General features: G+C 48.8%; 1 protein-coding gene across 2 annotated transcripts in view; it reads left to right on the top strand.

The window, feature by feature from the left end:
* LOC144756290 (uncharacterized) overlaps nucleotides 1–14,663 on the top strand; it is a 221,676-nt gene that overhangs the window by 78,778 nt on the left and 128,235 nt on the right. For both annotated transcript variants that reach the window (XR_013595116.1, XM_078645952.1), the window contains one exon: nucleotides 7,169–7,525. Coding sequence is in view for 1 of the 2 variants with exons in the window: in XM_078645952.1 (XP_078502078.1) it covers nucleotides 7,169–7,525 (357 nt within the window). In the remaining variant the exon portion in view is untranslated. The remainder of the gene's footprint in view (nucleotides 1–7,168; nucleotides 7,526–14,663) is intronic.

The following is a 14,663-nucleotide window of genomic DNA, read 5'->3' on the forward strand; positions in this document are numbered from 1 at the left end:
AAGAAAGCACAAGAAAAAACGACAGCAGGCGGAAAGAAAAGAAGACAAATGGAGAAATCAAGAAGGTTAAAAGAATGGGACAACTATGAGAAAAGGAGAAAAATAATCCCTGAAAATAAAAATTGTTAAATAAAATGAGCAGATGGAGAAGAAAATGGAGTGTCATGGAAAAGGCATAATTATCGAATATCACAAAGGAGTGATGAAATAAATATTTGCTGCACAAAAGATGAGAACCAGCGTGAGAAAAGGCGATATACATATTGGGCAGCGAAACAATTAAACAGAAAGTATTTAGAAAAGATTTGTAAAAATGGGGTAGAGATGGACATATTTTATAAAGAGGATAGACAGGTATAGAGGCAGTAACACCCTCCATTGAACCATTTGTCTGCCACACTACACCTTTGGGAACGCTCTCTAACTGTTGCACCCCACAATCCTGTCACCAACTTCCAGTGATAAAAATGGACACTGTTTCTAAGGGAACTCTTTAACTAAGAAAATGAACCAGGGGAGATCAGCCAAGAGGGTAGATCAAAGATAGAGGAATAAGAAACTAGTGGCAAGTAGTGTAAAAGAGCAGACAACGGAATGCGTAGACTCAATACTCTGGCCTGCCTCATCTGCCTTCATAGTGTATGTGACAATGAGTAGGGAGTTTATGGGGCTCCAACTGGAAGGTTATTGATATACCTACGAGAGGAAAAAACCCGGTGTAAACAATTGGAGCGTAAATGGCGGCAGACTTACGATGCCGACTCTAAAGCTACATATAAGTTGGCGTTGAATAAATTTCAAAAACGAAAACGCTCCACAATGAGAGGTTACTTCTCACAGTTCCAAATCCCTCTTTAAAATAGTGAAGGATTTTGTCAATCCCCCTGCCTTGACGACTCTGTGCCCCCCTAGCCAGGCGCTTTGTGATGGTCTCTCTGATTTTCTTCAGGAAAAAATTATTAAATTAACCGCCCCTTTTGAACCAGCTCTGTCTCCCCCTCTACTCAGTGACACGGAGCCTCAGACAGGTCTATTTAATTCCTTTGAAGAGCTTAGTCTTGAGATTGCCACCAAACTATTTATCCAAGGCAAATCCGGATCTCCCCTAGATCCTGTTCCCGCAAAGGTGATGGGCAATCTTGCCCCTGTCCTGATCAACCCTCTCCTTTCCATCTGGAATTCCTCGCTAAATTCGGGTCTTTTCCCCTTGGCATGGAAACAGGCTATGCTGGTTCCCATCCTGAAAAAACCAGATGCTGATCCTTTACAATTCTGTAATTACCGTCCGATCTCCCTTCTGCCTAAGCCAGCAAAGATCCTGGAAAAGACGGCTCAGTACCAACTGGCTAGCTATTTGGAAGCCGACCAGCTGCTCCACGATTCGCGGTCGGGTTTTAGAACCGGCTATAGTACTGAGACCGCGCTTCTTGAGGTGTCTGAGACCATTCGTGAGTGTGTGGACAGGGTCGAGGAGGCCATGTTGGTCCTCCTCGACCTATCCGCCGCTTTTGACACTGTGTCCCATGAAATACTCCTTGACCGCCTACAGCAGTTGGGAATCGGCGGCACGGTTTTGACCTGGATCAGATCGTTTCATTACCGGCCGGACACAGAAGGTTTTTCTCCGGCCCTTTGAATCTGAGGGCAAACCTCTGCTGTGTGGAGTGCCTCAGGGCTCTGCCCTGAGCCCTCTATTCTTCAACATCTATTTAGGCCCTCTTGCTAGGGTGGTGGAATCTTGGGGGGTCAGAGTGATCTCCTACGCTGACGATACACAGCTGGTATTCTCATTCCAAGATCACTCTGACTCTAATTTCTCCAACTTTCGGAACTGTCTCAGCAACATTTGCTCCTGGATGGCCTCTAACCACCTTGTTTTAAATACTGACAAAACTGAGGTCTTGTTTTTTAACCAAAAAACGTCACTTCCCAGTTCCTTGTAGTGGCCATCTGTCTTGAATCCCCCCCCCCCTATCCCCGCCCAGACGGTTCGCAACCTCGGTTTCCAATTTGACACAGCCCTATCCTGCAAAGCCCAGATCAATAAAGTTTCATCAGCTTGCTTTGGCAAACTCCCCATGATTAGGAAAATCTTTCCTTACCTTCCTTTGGATTCTCGCAAGACTGTTGTTCACGCTCTGATCACGTCGCATCTAGACTATGCTAATAGTCTCTATGTCGGCGCTCCCCTCTACCTTACAGAACGTCTACAAATGGTGCAAAACGCTGCGGCAAGACTGATTGGAAATATTCCGTTTCGCCACTCGGTATCTTCATACCGGAAAAAACTTCATTGGCTTCCCATTTCCCACCGCATTCAGTTTAAGGCTCTTATCCTGGCCTTCCGTGCTCTTAACAGTTCAGGCCCGGTTTACTTGCAAAAGAGACTTAAACTCTCTCAATCTGTCAGAACGTTGAGATCCAATAACCTCCGCCTCCTGGTAGTACCTAGATTTCGCCGTTCCAGGAGCGGGGGCAGAGCCTTCGGAGTAATTACGGCCAAACTCTGGAACAGTCTTCCATTGGACCTGAGGTTTACTGAGACGGAGCCTCTGTTCCGACGCAAACTTAAAACTTGGTTGTTTACCTCCCTCTAACTGTACTCACTCTTCTAGCTTGCAATCTGTTAGCGCCGGGACACCCCCGTCACGGGGGTAGCTGTGCGCTTTATAAGCTTCTTAAATAAATAAATAAATAAATAAATATTACTAACCTCTGACCCTGCTCGCAGGCAGGTCGCTCCCCACGCCACCACACGGCCGACAGCTGCTTCGTGCCCGCTCTCTGCCGCCTGCCTGTTTTCCCACCCGCTCCTTCCCACCGCTGCGTCCCTGCAGCCCGCCCCCTGCTTCCCATTGGCCACCCCGCTCCCGCCACCCAGCTGCTTCTCTCTCCCTATCCCCCTCATATGGAGGCTGCGCAGCGGGCGTGCCGGAGGCGTGCCAAAGGCAAGCCCGTTCACGCCTGGACCACGCCCAGCGCCAGAATCCCTGGACCCAGTGAACGCCACAACACCAGACTCCGCTACGATGCCAGCACCCTCTATGCACTCAACGCCGGCCGAAAACACACCTGCTTCTAAGCCACCCCGAAAAGGACTCACTGACCTTTCTTTTGCCACACCTGCAGCTTCACCTGCGACAGAGCCACCAAACCTCCAAGGACTGGACCCAACCACCTCCGCTGCAAACTCCTCAACACCTGCTCCGCACGCAAACATGCCGTCGAGCTCTGGGATCTGCTTGACACCTCCGCCCCAGACGTGGCCTTCCTGACCGAGACCTTGTGGAACAACTCCTCGGCGCCCAACATCGCCATAGCCATCCCGGAGAGCTACAAGATCACCCGCAGGGATCACGCCAACGGAATCGGAGGAGGAATAGCCATCATCCATAAGTCCACCCTCAAAGTCGCCACCCATGCAGACGACACCCTCAACACCGCCGAACACCTGCTCTTCCGGATCCACCACGACCTCAACACCACCCTCAGAGGAACACTCATCTACAGACCCCCCGGACCCTGAGCTCAATTCAGCGACTCCATCGCCGACCTCGCCAGCACCTACGCAGTCGCCTCCATGGACTACATCCTCCTTGGGGACGTGAATTTCCACCTCGAGAACAACAACGACGCCAGCTCCGCCACCCTGATCGACAACCTCGCCAACCTCGGCCTCAGACAACTCGTCACCGCACCCACCCACGCCGCTGGTTACTTGCTTGACCCCGTCTTCTCCACAGGCACCCACGTCGCCTTCAACCACACCACCGAACTCCACTGGACCGACCACCGCTGCATCCATTTCACCTTCAATAAACCAACCACGCACCACCGCACCCAAGAGCTACCTCACCGCTGCTGGAGCAAAGTCACCAAAGACCAGCTGATCACCACCCTTGCCCCATACCGATCCACGACCCCACCAACCCAGACACCACAGCCCGCAACCTCATACAGAGGATTGACGACTGTGCCAACACCCTCACCCCACTCAAGAAACCCTCCAACAACCACGCCAGAAAGGGAGCCACCTGGTTCACCTACGAGCTGCAGACCTCCAAACGCGCATGCCAGAAACTGGAGAAGATATGGCTCCACAAACGCACTCCGGACAACCACGCAGCCCACAAGGACGCCACCCGCAGACATCACCACCTCATGAGATTAGCCAAGAGATCCTCCTTCAAAGACCGCCTGGATAACAATGCACATGACAGCAAAGAGTTCTTCAGCATCGTAAAGGAACTCTCCAACCCCAGCGCCAATGCCAACGACATACCGCCCTCACAAGAACTGTGCAACTCACTAGCCATCTTCTTCCACCGCAAGATTGCTGATATCCATGACAGCTTCAACACCATGACCGACCCGACTACGCCAGACCCCACCTCCCCTGTGAACACCATCAGCGCCAACCGCCTAACCTCCTGGTCCAACGTCAACGACGACGAGACACGCAAGGTCATGAACTCCATCCACTCAGGATCTCCGTCAGACCCGTGCCCACACCACGTATTCAACAAAGCAGACACTGCCATCGCACCCCAACTACGGAAGGTCATCAACATCTCCTTCAAAACAGCGACATTCCCGGAAAGCTGGAAACACGCCGAAATCGACGCCCTCCTCAAAAAGCCCAGGGCGGACCCCAAGGACTTCCGGCCCATCTCCCTGCTCCCGTTCCCGGCGAAGATCATCGAGAAAATCGTCAGCATGCAACTGGCCCTCCACCTGGAAGACAACAACATCTTGGACCCGTCCCAGTCTGGGCTCAGACGAAACCTCAGCACTGAGACAGCCCTCATCGCTGCCACAGACGACATCAAGCACCAACTAGACAACGGCGAAACATCAGCCCTCATCCTCCTGAAGCTGTCAGCTGCCTTCGACACGGTCTGCCATCGCACTCTAACGACACGACTCCTAGAAGCCGGAATCCAAGAGAAGGCCCTTGACTGGACCACGTCCTTCCTCTACGGCAGAAACCAGAGCGTCCGCCTCCCGCCCTTCCGATCCGAGGCCACCAACATCATCTGCGGCGTCCCCCGGGCTCATCCCTCAGCCCAAAGCTGTTCAACATCTACATGGCCCCCCTCGCACAAGTGGCCCTCCAACACAACCTCAACATCATCTCCTACGCTGACGACACCCAGCTCATCCTCTCCCTCACCAAGGACCTGCACACCGCCAAAACCAACCCCCACGAAGGAATGGAAGGCCGTCGCCGACTGGATGAGGAACAGCCGTCTGAAGCTGAACTCGGACAAGACTTAGGTACTCATCCTCGGACCCACCCCCTCAGCCTGGGATGACTCCTGGTGGCCGACCACACTGGGAACAGCACCGACACCCACCGACCATGCATGCAACCTAGGATTCATCCTCGACTCCTCCCTCTCCATGTCTAAACAGGTCAATGCCGTCTCCTCCTCCTGCTACAACACCCTCCGCATGCTCCGCAGGATCTACAAGTGGATCCCAACTGAAACAAGAAGAACGGTGTCAAAGGCCCTTGTGAGCAGCAGGCTGGACTACGGCAACGCACTCTACGCAGGAATCCCAACCAAACACCTACGACGACTACAACGCATCAAAAATGCCTCCGCCCAACTGATCATTAACGTCCCCCGCCGCAGCCACATCACCCCCCACCTGAGAGACCTACACTGGCTCCCCGTCGACAAGAGGATCACCTTCAAGCTCCTCACCCACGCACACAAAGTACTCCACAAGGCCAGACCAGCCTACCTGAACAGCAGACTCAGCTTCTACACCCCCACCCGCCAGCTCCGCTCCGCCAGCCTCGCCCTCGCTGCTGTCCCCCACATCCAACGAACAACCTCCGGCGGCAGATCCTTCTCCTACCTCACCACCAACACCTGGAAAACCCTCTCTACCCACCTAAGGCAGACCCAAGACCTACTCGCCTTCAGAAGACTCCTCAAGACCTGGCTCTTCGAGCAGTAGCGGCACCCCCTCCCCTCAGCGCCTTGAGACCCTCACGGGTAAGTAGTGCGCTTTACAAGTACTCTGATTGATTGATTGATTGACTAAACAGTACTCATCTGGTCCTCAAGGCCTGTCCTGCCAAAGAATAAAAAGACAATCCCAAGAGGTCCTTCACATCCGAGCCAGTGTCATCACTGCACCAGCCAATCAGGATTCAGAGATAAGCAGCTCTTCTCCTTATAAGGACAGGTTGAGACATGGACTACAGTGGCTGTGATCCCCAATTGGCATATTTAATTTACTTATAAGTCCATAGTAAAGGGCACTACAGGGCTAATTTTTTAGACTCTTGCATCATGTTTGCACCATGCAAAGTGGTACATGCTTGACACAAGACTCTGAGTCAGAGTTATGAAGCTGTGCAAAGCCACAATGCTTTGTTTTGTGACCTCATAAATCCTGACTAAGGCAATGACGCGCAAATCAATGAGTCGCCTTACACTGCAAAAGGGAGGCGTTCCATGGGCGTTGTGGTTGGTGTTCCCATACATGCATTCCCAGATTTACAAGGACTTGTAAACCTGGGAATTTGTCCGAATGTTACGCCTCCCCAGAGCAGGTGGAACGAGGAGAAATATCTTTATTTCTCCTTGTTTTTTCCTCTTTCTAAGTATGCTGTATTCTGCAGCACACATGGAAGGAGGTAAAGCCTCAATGGATTTTTTTCATGCAAGAAGGTGCCCCTTACTGATCAAAAACAATTCTGCCTACGATACAGCCACCCTTGCACCTTGGTAAAAGGGTCCTTGGTTTGGCACTAGGCTGTTGAAACTGCGCCAGCGCAGGGGGAAAACTCAGGAATGCACTGTACTGGATAAATATGGTACATTTGTGTCCTTTCACTTTGGCCCTGTTCTACATCAATGTGCAAGAATGTTTGGTCCTTCTAATCTTTAAGCCTGTAAAATCTCCCATCCTCTATGCTAGTCTTCACTAATAAAGATCACATCCTGTGGGAACTGGCAGGATGAAGTTAACTACATTAGGAAAAAATTGACACCAGTGGCCTTTGATGGTTTATGGTCAAGGTAGAATTTGAAAAACTGTAGAATAGGATGAAGTACATCTAGTTTGTTGTGGTTGTGTCTCCCTCTTGCCTATTGTCAGCATAACTCATTAAAAATGAACTTCATGTATTTTAATGATTTTTTTGCAGAGACTTCCTTACAGAATGTTATTGTCTCTCAACCGAGGTATACAACCGTGACAGCCGGTGATGCAGCGACCTTACAGTGCTCCTTCAGTAGCAGTGAGAAGACTAGTGTTAGTGTCTACAAATGGTTTTTCATCGATCCCTCCTCCTCTTCTATGACCGAGGTGACCAACAGCAGTGAACAGTTCAGCGGAAGGGTCTTCCTGCCAGACCACGCCACCTTCACCTCGCAGCAGAAGGCCGACATAGAAATTCACAACGTGCAACAAAATGATGCAGGAACATACATCTGTGAGGTGGAGCTCTTCCCGAGTAATACCAAAAGACGTGGAAATGGGGCATGGCTGCTGCTGCTAGAGGGTAAGAGGGCATTGTGTTTACCATTTTCTAGGTGGCACCTGCAAATAGGCGCACCCTGTTTATTTACCACACACAAAGAATCTGTGGGCGCTGGAGCATACAGTGGCAATCGCATTCACCATACTCTAGCCAGGGAGTTCACTGTTATAATCTCAAAGTATACACTAATTCACAATTCTATTCTTTAGCATAGTTCATAATAGTTTTCAATATTTTCAAGCTTTGGAGGAAATAACCTAGCAAAAGTTGATTGTATGTAACGAAAAATCATAGCAAAACCATCCTCTGGGCACTTTATTGGTTATATGTCAGAATTTCATATACAGAAATGTTGTCTAACACATATCATATACTGAGATATCTAATAGTTGGCTGTATAGTATTATATATAGCGAGAAAAAGTGTCAGAGAAAAAGACCCAAAAAGCGGGCCAAAGCAACAGAGAGAAAGCTAACGGTAAATGAAGAGTGAGGGTAAAAGCCAGACATACGGAACTGAACCTGGGAAGGAGTGACGGTATGGGAGACTCAAAGTGGGAGAAAGAGAGAGAGAGAGTACTTGAAGGAAAGAGTCAGAGATGGAAGTGAGCCTAAGAAGGAGTGACATAATGTGAAACTCAAAGTAGAAGAAAGAGAGAGAAAAAGAAATAGAGTGAGGGACAGAGTCAGAGCCTGATATGGAAGGACAGAATGTGAGATTCAAAGTTGAAGAAAAAAGAGAGCGAACGAGAGTGAATGCTCACAGTGGCTTCAGAGAGTGACGGCATGTTAGGCAGTTAGGAAAAATGGAAGCTAATAAAGATAAATACAGGGAGCACAGATAATGATAGAAAAAGAGACAGAAAAGTAGATCAAGCGAGAGAAGGACTTGAAAAGATCAAAACAGAAAACGCAATGGGAGTACTCTTTTTTGGTTAATGCTTATTGTGCTTAATAGTGAGTAAAAAAAAGGACCGCAGCACTGTGATAGACGTAGTTCAACAGTGATATTTCTATTCACGAGTTCTGTAATTCTATAAAATCAAGAACTGGACAACAAGAGGTGAAAAGCACGAGCAGAAAATGGTAAACAACACAAAGAACATATGATGCATAACTCAAAAAAGAACAGGAATACATAAACATGTGATAGACGTAGTTCAACAGTGATATTTCTATTCAAGAGTTCTGTAATTCCATAAAATCAAGAGCTGGACAACAAGAGGTGAAAAGCACGAGCAGAAAATGGTAAACAACACAAAGAACATATGATGCATAACTCAAAAAAAGAGGAATACATAAAAATAGGTAACCATGAGAAAAGAATGTAAATTACAGAAAGTGGGAGACTGGAAAAGTGATGGAAATGGAAAGAAAAAGAAAAAAGAAATAACTGATCAAATACTGAAGATCAAAATATAATTAAGTACCAAAAAATAAAGATGTCAGGCAGTAATGAAAAAAGCACTAAGAGAACAAAAAGTAATGATAGACAGAAAATATAGAACAGAAGAACAATGGGAGAGCATAAGTAAGAGATATTTTAAGACAAAGGAAACATTAGAAATAAAAACAGGCAGTGTTGAGAAAGGAGAAAAAGGTAATAAGGCAACGAAACAATGTGAGAAAACAATGGTAACAAGCAGAGAGCATGGAGAGTAAATACAAATGGCTGAGAAGTTATTGAAACCAAAGAGGGAAAAACAAAACATGAGAGGAGACAGAGTTCAAAGAAAAAACTGAACACGGAGCAAAGAAAAAAGAAAACAAGACAGTAAGAGGAAAGAAAAGAAGATTAATGGAGAAATAAAGAAGGTTAAAAGAATAGGACAACTATGAGAAAAGGAAAAAAATTATCCCTGAAACAAGAGATTAACAAAATAATAATTAAATAGAGTGACTAGATGGAGAAGAAAATAGAATGTCATGGAAAAGGCTTAATTATTGAACATCATTACGGAGTGATGAAGAAAATAAGTACTTGCTGCACGAAAGATAAGAACCAGTGTGAGAAAAGGCAAGATGCATATTATGCATTCAAACAACTAAACAGGAAATCTGTGGAAGAGATTTGTAAAGCTGGGGTATTGGGGGAGATAGAGGTGGTAACAGCCGCCGTTGAACACTTTGCCTACCACACCACACCTTTGGGGTTACTGTCTATTTGCTGCACCCCACAATCCCTTTACCAAGATCTAGTGCTAAAATTGGACAATGTTACTAAGGGAACCTTTCAACTGAGAAAAGGAACATAGTGAGATCAGCCAAGAGTGTAGGCCAGAAATGGAGGAACAAGAAATTAGAGGCAAGTAGTGACTAAGAGAAGACAACAGAATGTGTGGGCTTGAAACCCTGATACCCTGGATGGCCTCTTCCACCATCGTTGTATATGTGACTTTGAGCAGGGAGTTCTCCAGAATCCATCTGGAAGACGTTTGACATCACTCCACAGTACTCACCTGGTCCTCAAGGTCTGTGTTGCTGAAATATGAAAAGACCATCCGAAGGGGTCCTAAATATTGGAGCCAGTGTCATCACTGTCATCTGAAGACCTTGAGATCAGTTTTCTGTGCCTGTCACCCATCCTTGTATCAATGTCATGTGAGTCCTTGAGATACTTTTTCTAGGAGTCGCCCTCCAGTGATTGACGTCAGAGTCAGTCACCTAGCCCAAGCAGACATCATCAAACACACCTTCTAGAATTTCTGCTGGTAATTGTTGGTTATAAGTAAATACATGATTGGATGGTATTTAAGTCTGTCTTCATGTCTGTAGTGTCTTCCTGTGTGGGTAGTGGTATCCAGGAACATATGACATCACTCTGGGCTCCACATGGACTTGCAAAGTATTTTGATGTATATGTTGGGGGCTGTAGGGAGGGATGGATGATGGCACACATTGTTCGTGTAGTGCCATCGTAATCCCACCTCATATTCCTATTATGACGTCTGCTGTCAGTGACCTAAAGTGCTGCCACAGTCAGATGTAGTTCATATTTCTGTAGAGGATATTACAGTATTTTGTAAGTTTCCAGGAGTGATACCACAGCTAAATATTCTTTGAGTGATGTCACCAATCAATCAATCAAGAAATTTGTATAGCGCGCTACTCACCCGGAGGGTCTCAAGGCGCTTGGGGGAGAGGGGTCCGCTACTACTCGAACAGCCAGGTCTTGAGTTGCTTCCTGAAGGAGAGGTGGTCTTGGGTCAGACGGAGGTGGATGGGGAGGGAGTTCCAAGTCTTGGCTGCTAGGTAGGAGAAGGATCTTCCTCCCATGGTGGCTCTTCGAATGCGTAGAACGGCGGCGAGGGCGTGGCTGGTCGATCGTAGCTCGCGGGTGGGAGTGTAGAAGGTCAGGCGGTTGTTGAGGTACCTGGGGCCCAGGTCGTGGAGGGCTTTATGTGCGTGGGTGAGGAGTCGGAACGTGATTCTCTTGCTGACGGGGAGCCAGTGCAGGTCTCTCAGGTGTCCGGAGATGTGGCTGTGTCGGGGGATGTCCAGGATGAGTCATGCGGAGGCGTTCTGGATGCGTTGGAGTCTTTTCTGCAGTTTGGCTGTGGTTCCGGTGTAGAGGGTGTTTCCGTAGTCCAGTCGGCTGGTGACGAGTTCCTGGGTGACCGTCTTCCTGGTTTCGGTGGGGATCCATCGGAAGATCTTTCGGAGCATGCGTAGGATGTTGAAACATGATGATGAGACGGCGTTGACTTGTCTGGTCATCGAGAGGGAGGAGTCCAGGATGAAGCCCAGGTTGCGTGCGTGGTCCGTTGGTTTGGGTGCGCTGCCCAGGGCAGGGGGCCACCAGGAGTCGTCCCAGGCAGAGGGTGATGATCCAAGGATGAGGACTTCTGTCTTGTCTGAGTTCAGTTTCAGGCGGCTGCTCATCATCCACTCGGCTATGTCTTTCATCCCTTCGTGAAGGTTGGTTCTGGCGGTGGCTGGGTCGTTGGTGAGGGAGAGGATCAGCTGGGTGTCGTCGGCGTAGGAGATGATGTTGAGGTTGTGTTGGCGTGCGATGGCTGCGAGGGGGCTCATGTAGACGTTGAAGAGGGTGGGGCTGAGTGATGATCCTTGTGGTACGCCTCAGATGACTTCGGTGGCCTCGCATATGAACGGGGGGAGGCGGACTCTCTGGGTTCTTCCGGCGAGGAACAAGATGATCCACTCCAGTGCTTTCTCTTGGATTCCGATGTTGCTGAGGCGTTGCACTAGGGTGCGGTGGCAGACAGTGTCAAACGCTGCGGAGAGGTCCAGGAGGATTAGGGCCGCTGTTTCCCCGTTGTCGAGCAGGGCTCAGATGTCGTCAGTGGCTGCGATGAGAGCAGTCTCGGTGCTGTGGTTGGCTCCGAAGCCGGACTGCGAGTGGTCGAGGGAACCGTTCGTCTCGAGGAAGTCGGCAAGCTGTCTGTTGACGGTCTTCTCGATTAATTTGCCAGGAAACGGGAGGAGCGAGATGGGGCGGTAGTTCTTGAGGTCCGTGGGGTCTGCTGATGGTTTCTTCAGGAGGGCGCTGAGTACAGCATGCTTCCAGATCTCCGGGAAAGTGGCGGTGTTGAAGGAGCAGTTGATGATGTCCCGGAGTTGGCCTTGTTGAAGACGTGGTGGGGGTATGGGTCGGTTGGCGATCTGGAGTGGATGGAGTTCATCGTGTGGATGGTGTCTTCGGTGCTGACCGGGGTCCAGGCGTGGAGGGTGGTGGTCGGGGGCGTTGGTTCTGTGGTTGGGTGCGTGGTCTGTGCGCCGAAGCTGTTGTGTATGTCTGCGATCTTGCTGTGGAAGAACGAGGCGAGTGAGTCGCAGAGGTCTTGTGAGGGAGTGATGTCGTTGTTTCCGGCACTGGGGTTGGAGAGCTCTTTGACGATGCTGAAGAGTTCCTTGCTGTTGTGTGCGTTGTTGTCTAGTCGATCCTTGAATGCTGTCTTCTTGGTGGTGTGGATCATCTGGTGGTGTATGCGGGTGGCGTGCTTGAGGGCAGTCATGTTGTCTGTAGTCTGGTTTCTTCGCCAGGCTTTCTCGAGGGTACGGCAGTTCTTCTTGGAGTTCTTGAGGTCGTCGTTGAACCAGGAGGCTTTCTTGCTGCCAGGCCTGCTGGGATGGTTTTTCAGGGGTGCGGGGTCGTCTGCGCAGTTGGTGATCCACTGTGTGAGGTTGTTGGCTGCTTGGTTGGGGTCCGTTGATCTGGCGGGAGGGTTCTGGTTCAATGATGTGGTGAGCTGGTCGGTGGTGATCTTGTTCCAGCTCCTGCGGGGAATCTGTTGCGGGTGGTGGTGAGTCGTGGTCCTTTTGAAGCTGAAGTGGACGCAGCTGTGGTCTGTCTAGTGGAGTCTGGTGGAGTGGCTGCAGGAGATGTGCTTGCTGGAGGAGAAGACTGGGTCAAGCGTGTGTCCGGCGTAGTGGGTGGGGGTGTTCATCAGTTGCTTGAGTCCGAGGTTGGCGAGGTTGTCCAGTAGGGTGGTGGTGTTGTTGTCGTTGTTGTTCTCCAGGTGGAAGTTGAGGTCCCCTAGGAGGATGTAGTCAGCGGAGGGGAGGGCGTGTGGGCTGATGAAGTCTGCGATGTCTTCACTGAATTGTGTGCGGGGTCTGTAGATGAGGGTGCATCTGAGTGTGGTCTTGGGGTCGGTGTGTATCTGGAAGTTAAGGTGTTCGGCGGCTGGGAGGGTGTCGTCGGAGTTGGTCATGATGCGGATGGTGTCACCCTGTGATGTCAGATCTTCAAACAAAATCTCAGTTAGAGAGTGATAATTTAAACAAAACTCTATACCAGAAAGACAATTAAAAAGTCACTAAGTGAAATACACAGTTCAAAATTAAATGTAAAAGAAAGGAAATAACACTTTGCAAGAAGTTGCTCATGCTAAACTAAAGCAATGCAGATTTGGTCAGCTATTTGAAAGTAAGCATAGAAGTGAGGGCCTTTCTCCACTGCAATCTTCTATTGGTGTAGAATATGAGGCCTGTCACTATAGTGCCCTTACTGGAGATATATGTGTCCAATATAAGCATTTTGGGCCAACGTTTGAGGAGATTGTGTTTTAAGGTCTTCTTCGCATTTATCAATAGGTTGGGGGGTAGATAATCTTAAAAGAATTTACGCATGATTAAGCTAATGGGTTAGAGGCATGGTAAGTATGTTGTGCCATGATGAATATGGTGCGCAGGAGAAAGCAGTTAAGGGAACAAAAAGGTTCAGGATGTAGATATAAGAGAGTGGGGGAGGAAAGGTAGATCCATTAGGAGGGGGCCCTGGTAAAAGGAAGGGGAGCAATGATCAGCTCGCCATAGCATATTTACAGTGCAACTGCAGGGGTGAAACAGTAAACGGAGGCGCAGTAGACTGTTTATGGGGAGCACATTAATCGATAAGGGAGTAAAGTTGAGGAGGGTAAGACCCCAAAAGGGGTCGTAGAGAGTAGCTTAGGAAGAGTAGTCATGTACCCAGTTTTTCAGTGAGGCATCCAACGAGTGCCCTAGCAATCTAAGCAAAAGACTAGCAGAAAAGCAAAAGGAGGAAATGGGCAAAAAAAGACGAGAACCGTAAAGCTGACTGATGGCTTCCAGGTATTTAAATAAATTGTCCATCAAAAGGTGAGTATAGGAGCCTTGGCGATACAGGAGCGTTGAGAAGAGACAGAACCAGAAGCTGTGCCTGAGCAGGAGAGAACTAGGAGGACGAGACCCTGCTTGCAGGTTCAATGAGGTTTAAGATGAGCAAGGTATTATTTCACTGATGGTCCCTCTGGGACCATAACTGTCTGTAGTCATGAACAACACCAAAGCCATACTGACTGCCAGTGAAAATGAAGGTCAGAGACACAGCATGCTCTAGTAATAGCAATCAATTGAGCCCCTTGTGTGGAAAATGGTCTTTGGAACACCAAAGCTTCATCTACTCCTGAAACTGTAAAATCTGTGTAGGAAACCCATGCATTTCCTTCATGGTCTCGCAAACATGAGCTATCCACAAACAATGCAAAAGTAGGATTCAGGCTGTGGCTTATCTTGTATATCTGATCTTAGCTTGGGGCTCAGTTCAGTAGCATTGAGACAGTAATGTTCCCCTTCACTCTCATAATTGTCATTCTCAGGAAGGGGGAACAATGTGGCAGGGTTCAAACAGCACATCTTGTCAAGGTTACATTCTCTGCCGCAAGTATGAACTTCTC

This window comes from Lissotriton helveticus, chromosome 5_1 (assembly GCF_964261635.1).
Source record: "Lissotriton helveticus chromosome 5_1, aLisHel1.1, whole genome shotgun sequence".
In the NCBI taxonomy this organism is placed as follows: domain Eukaryota; kingdom Metazoa; phylum Chordata; class Amphibia; order Caudata; family Salamandridae; genus Lissotriton; species Lissotriton helveticus.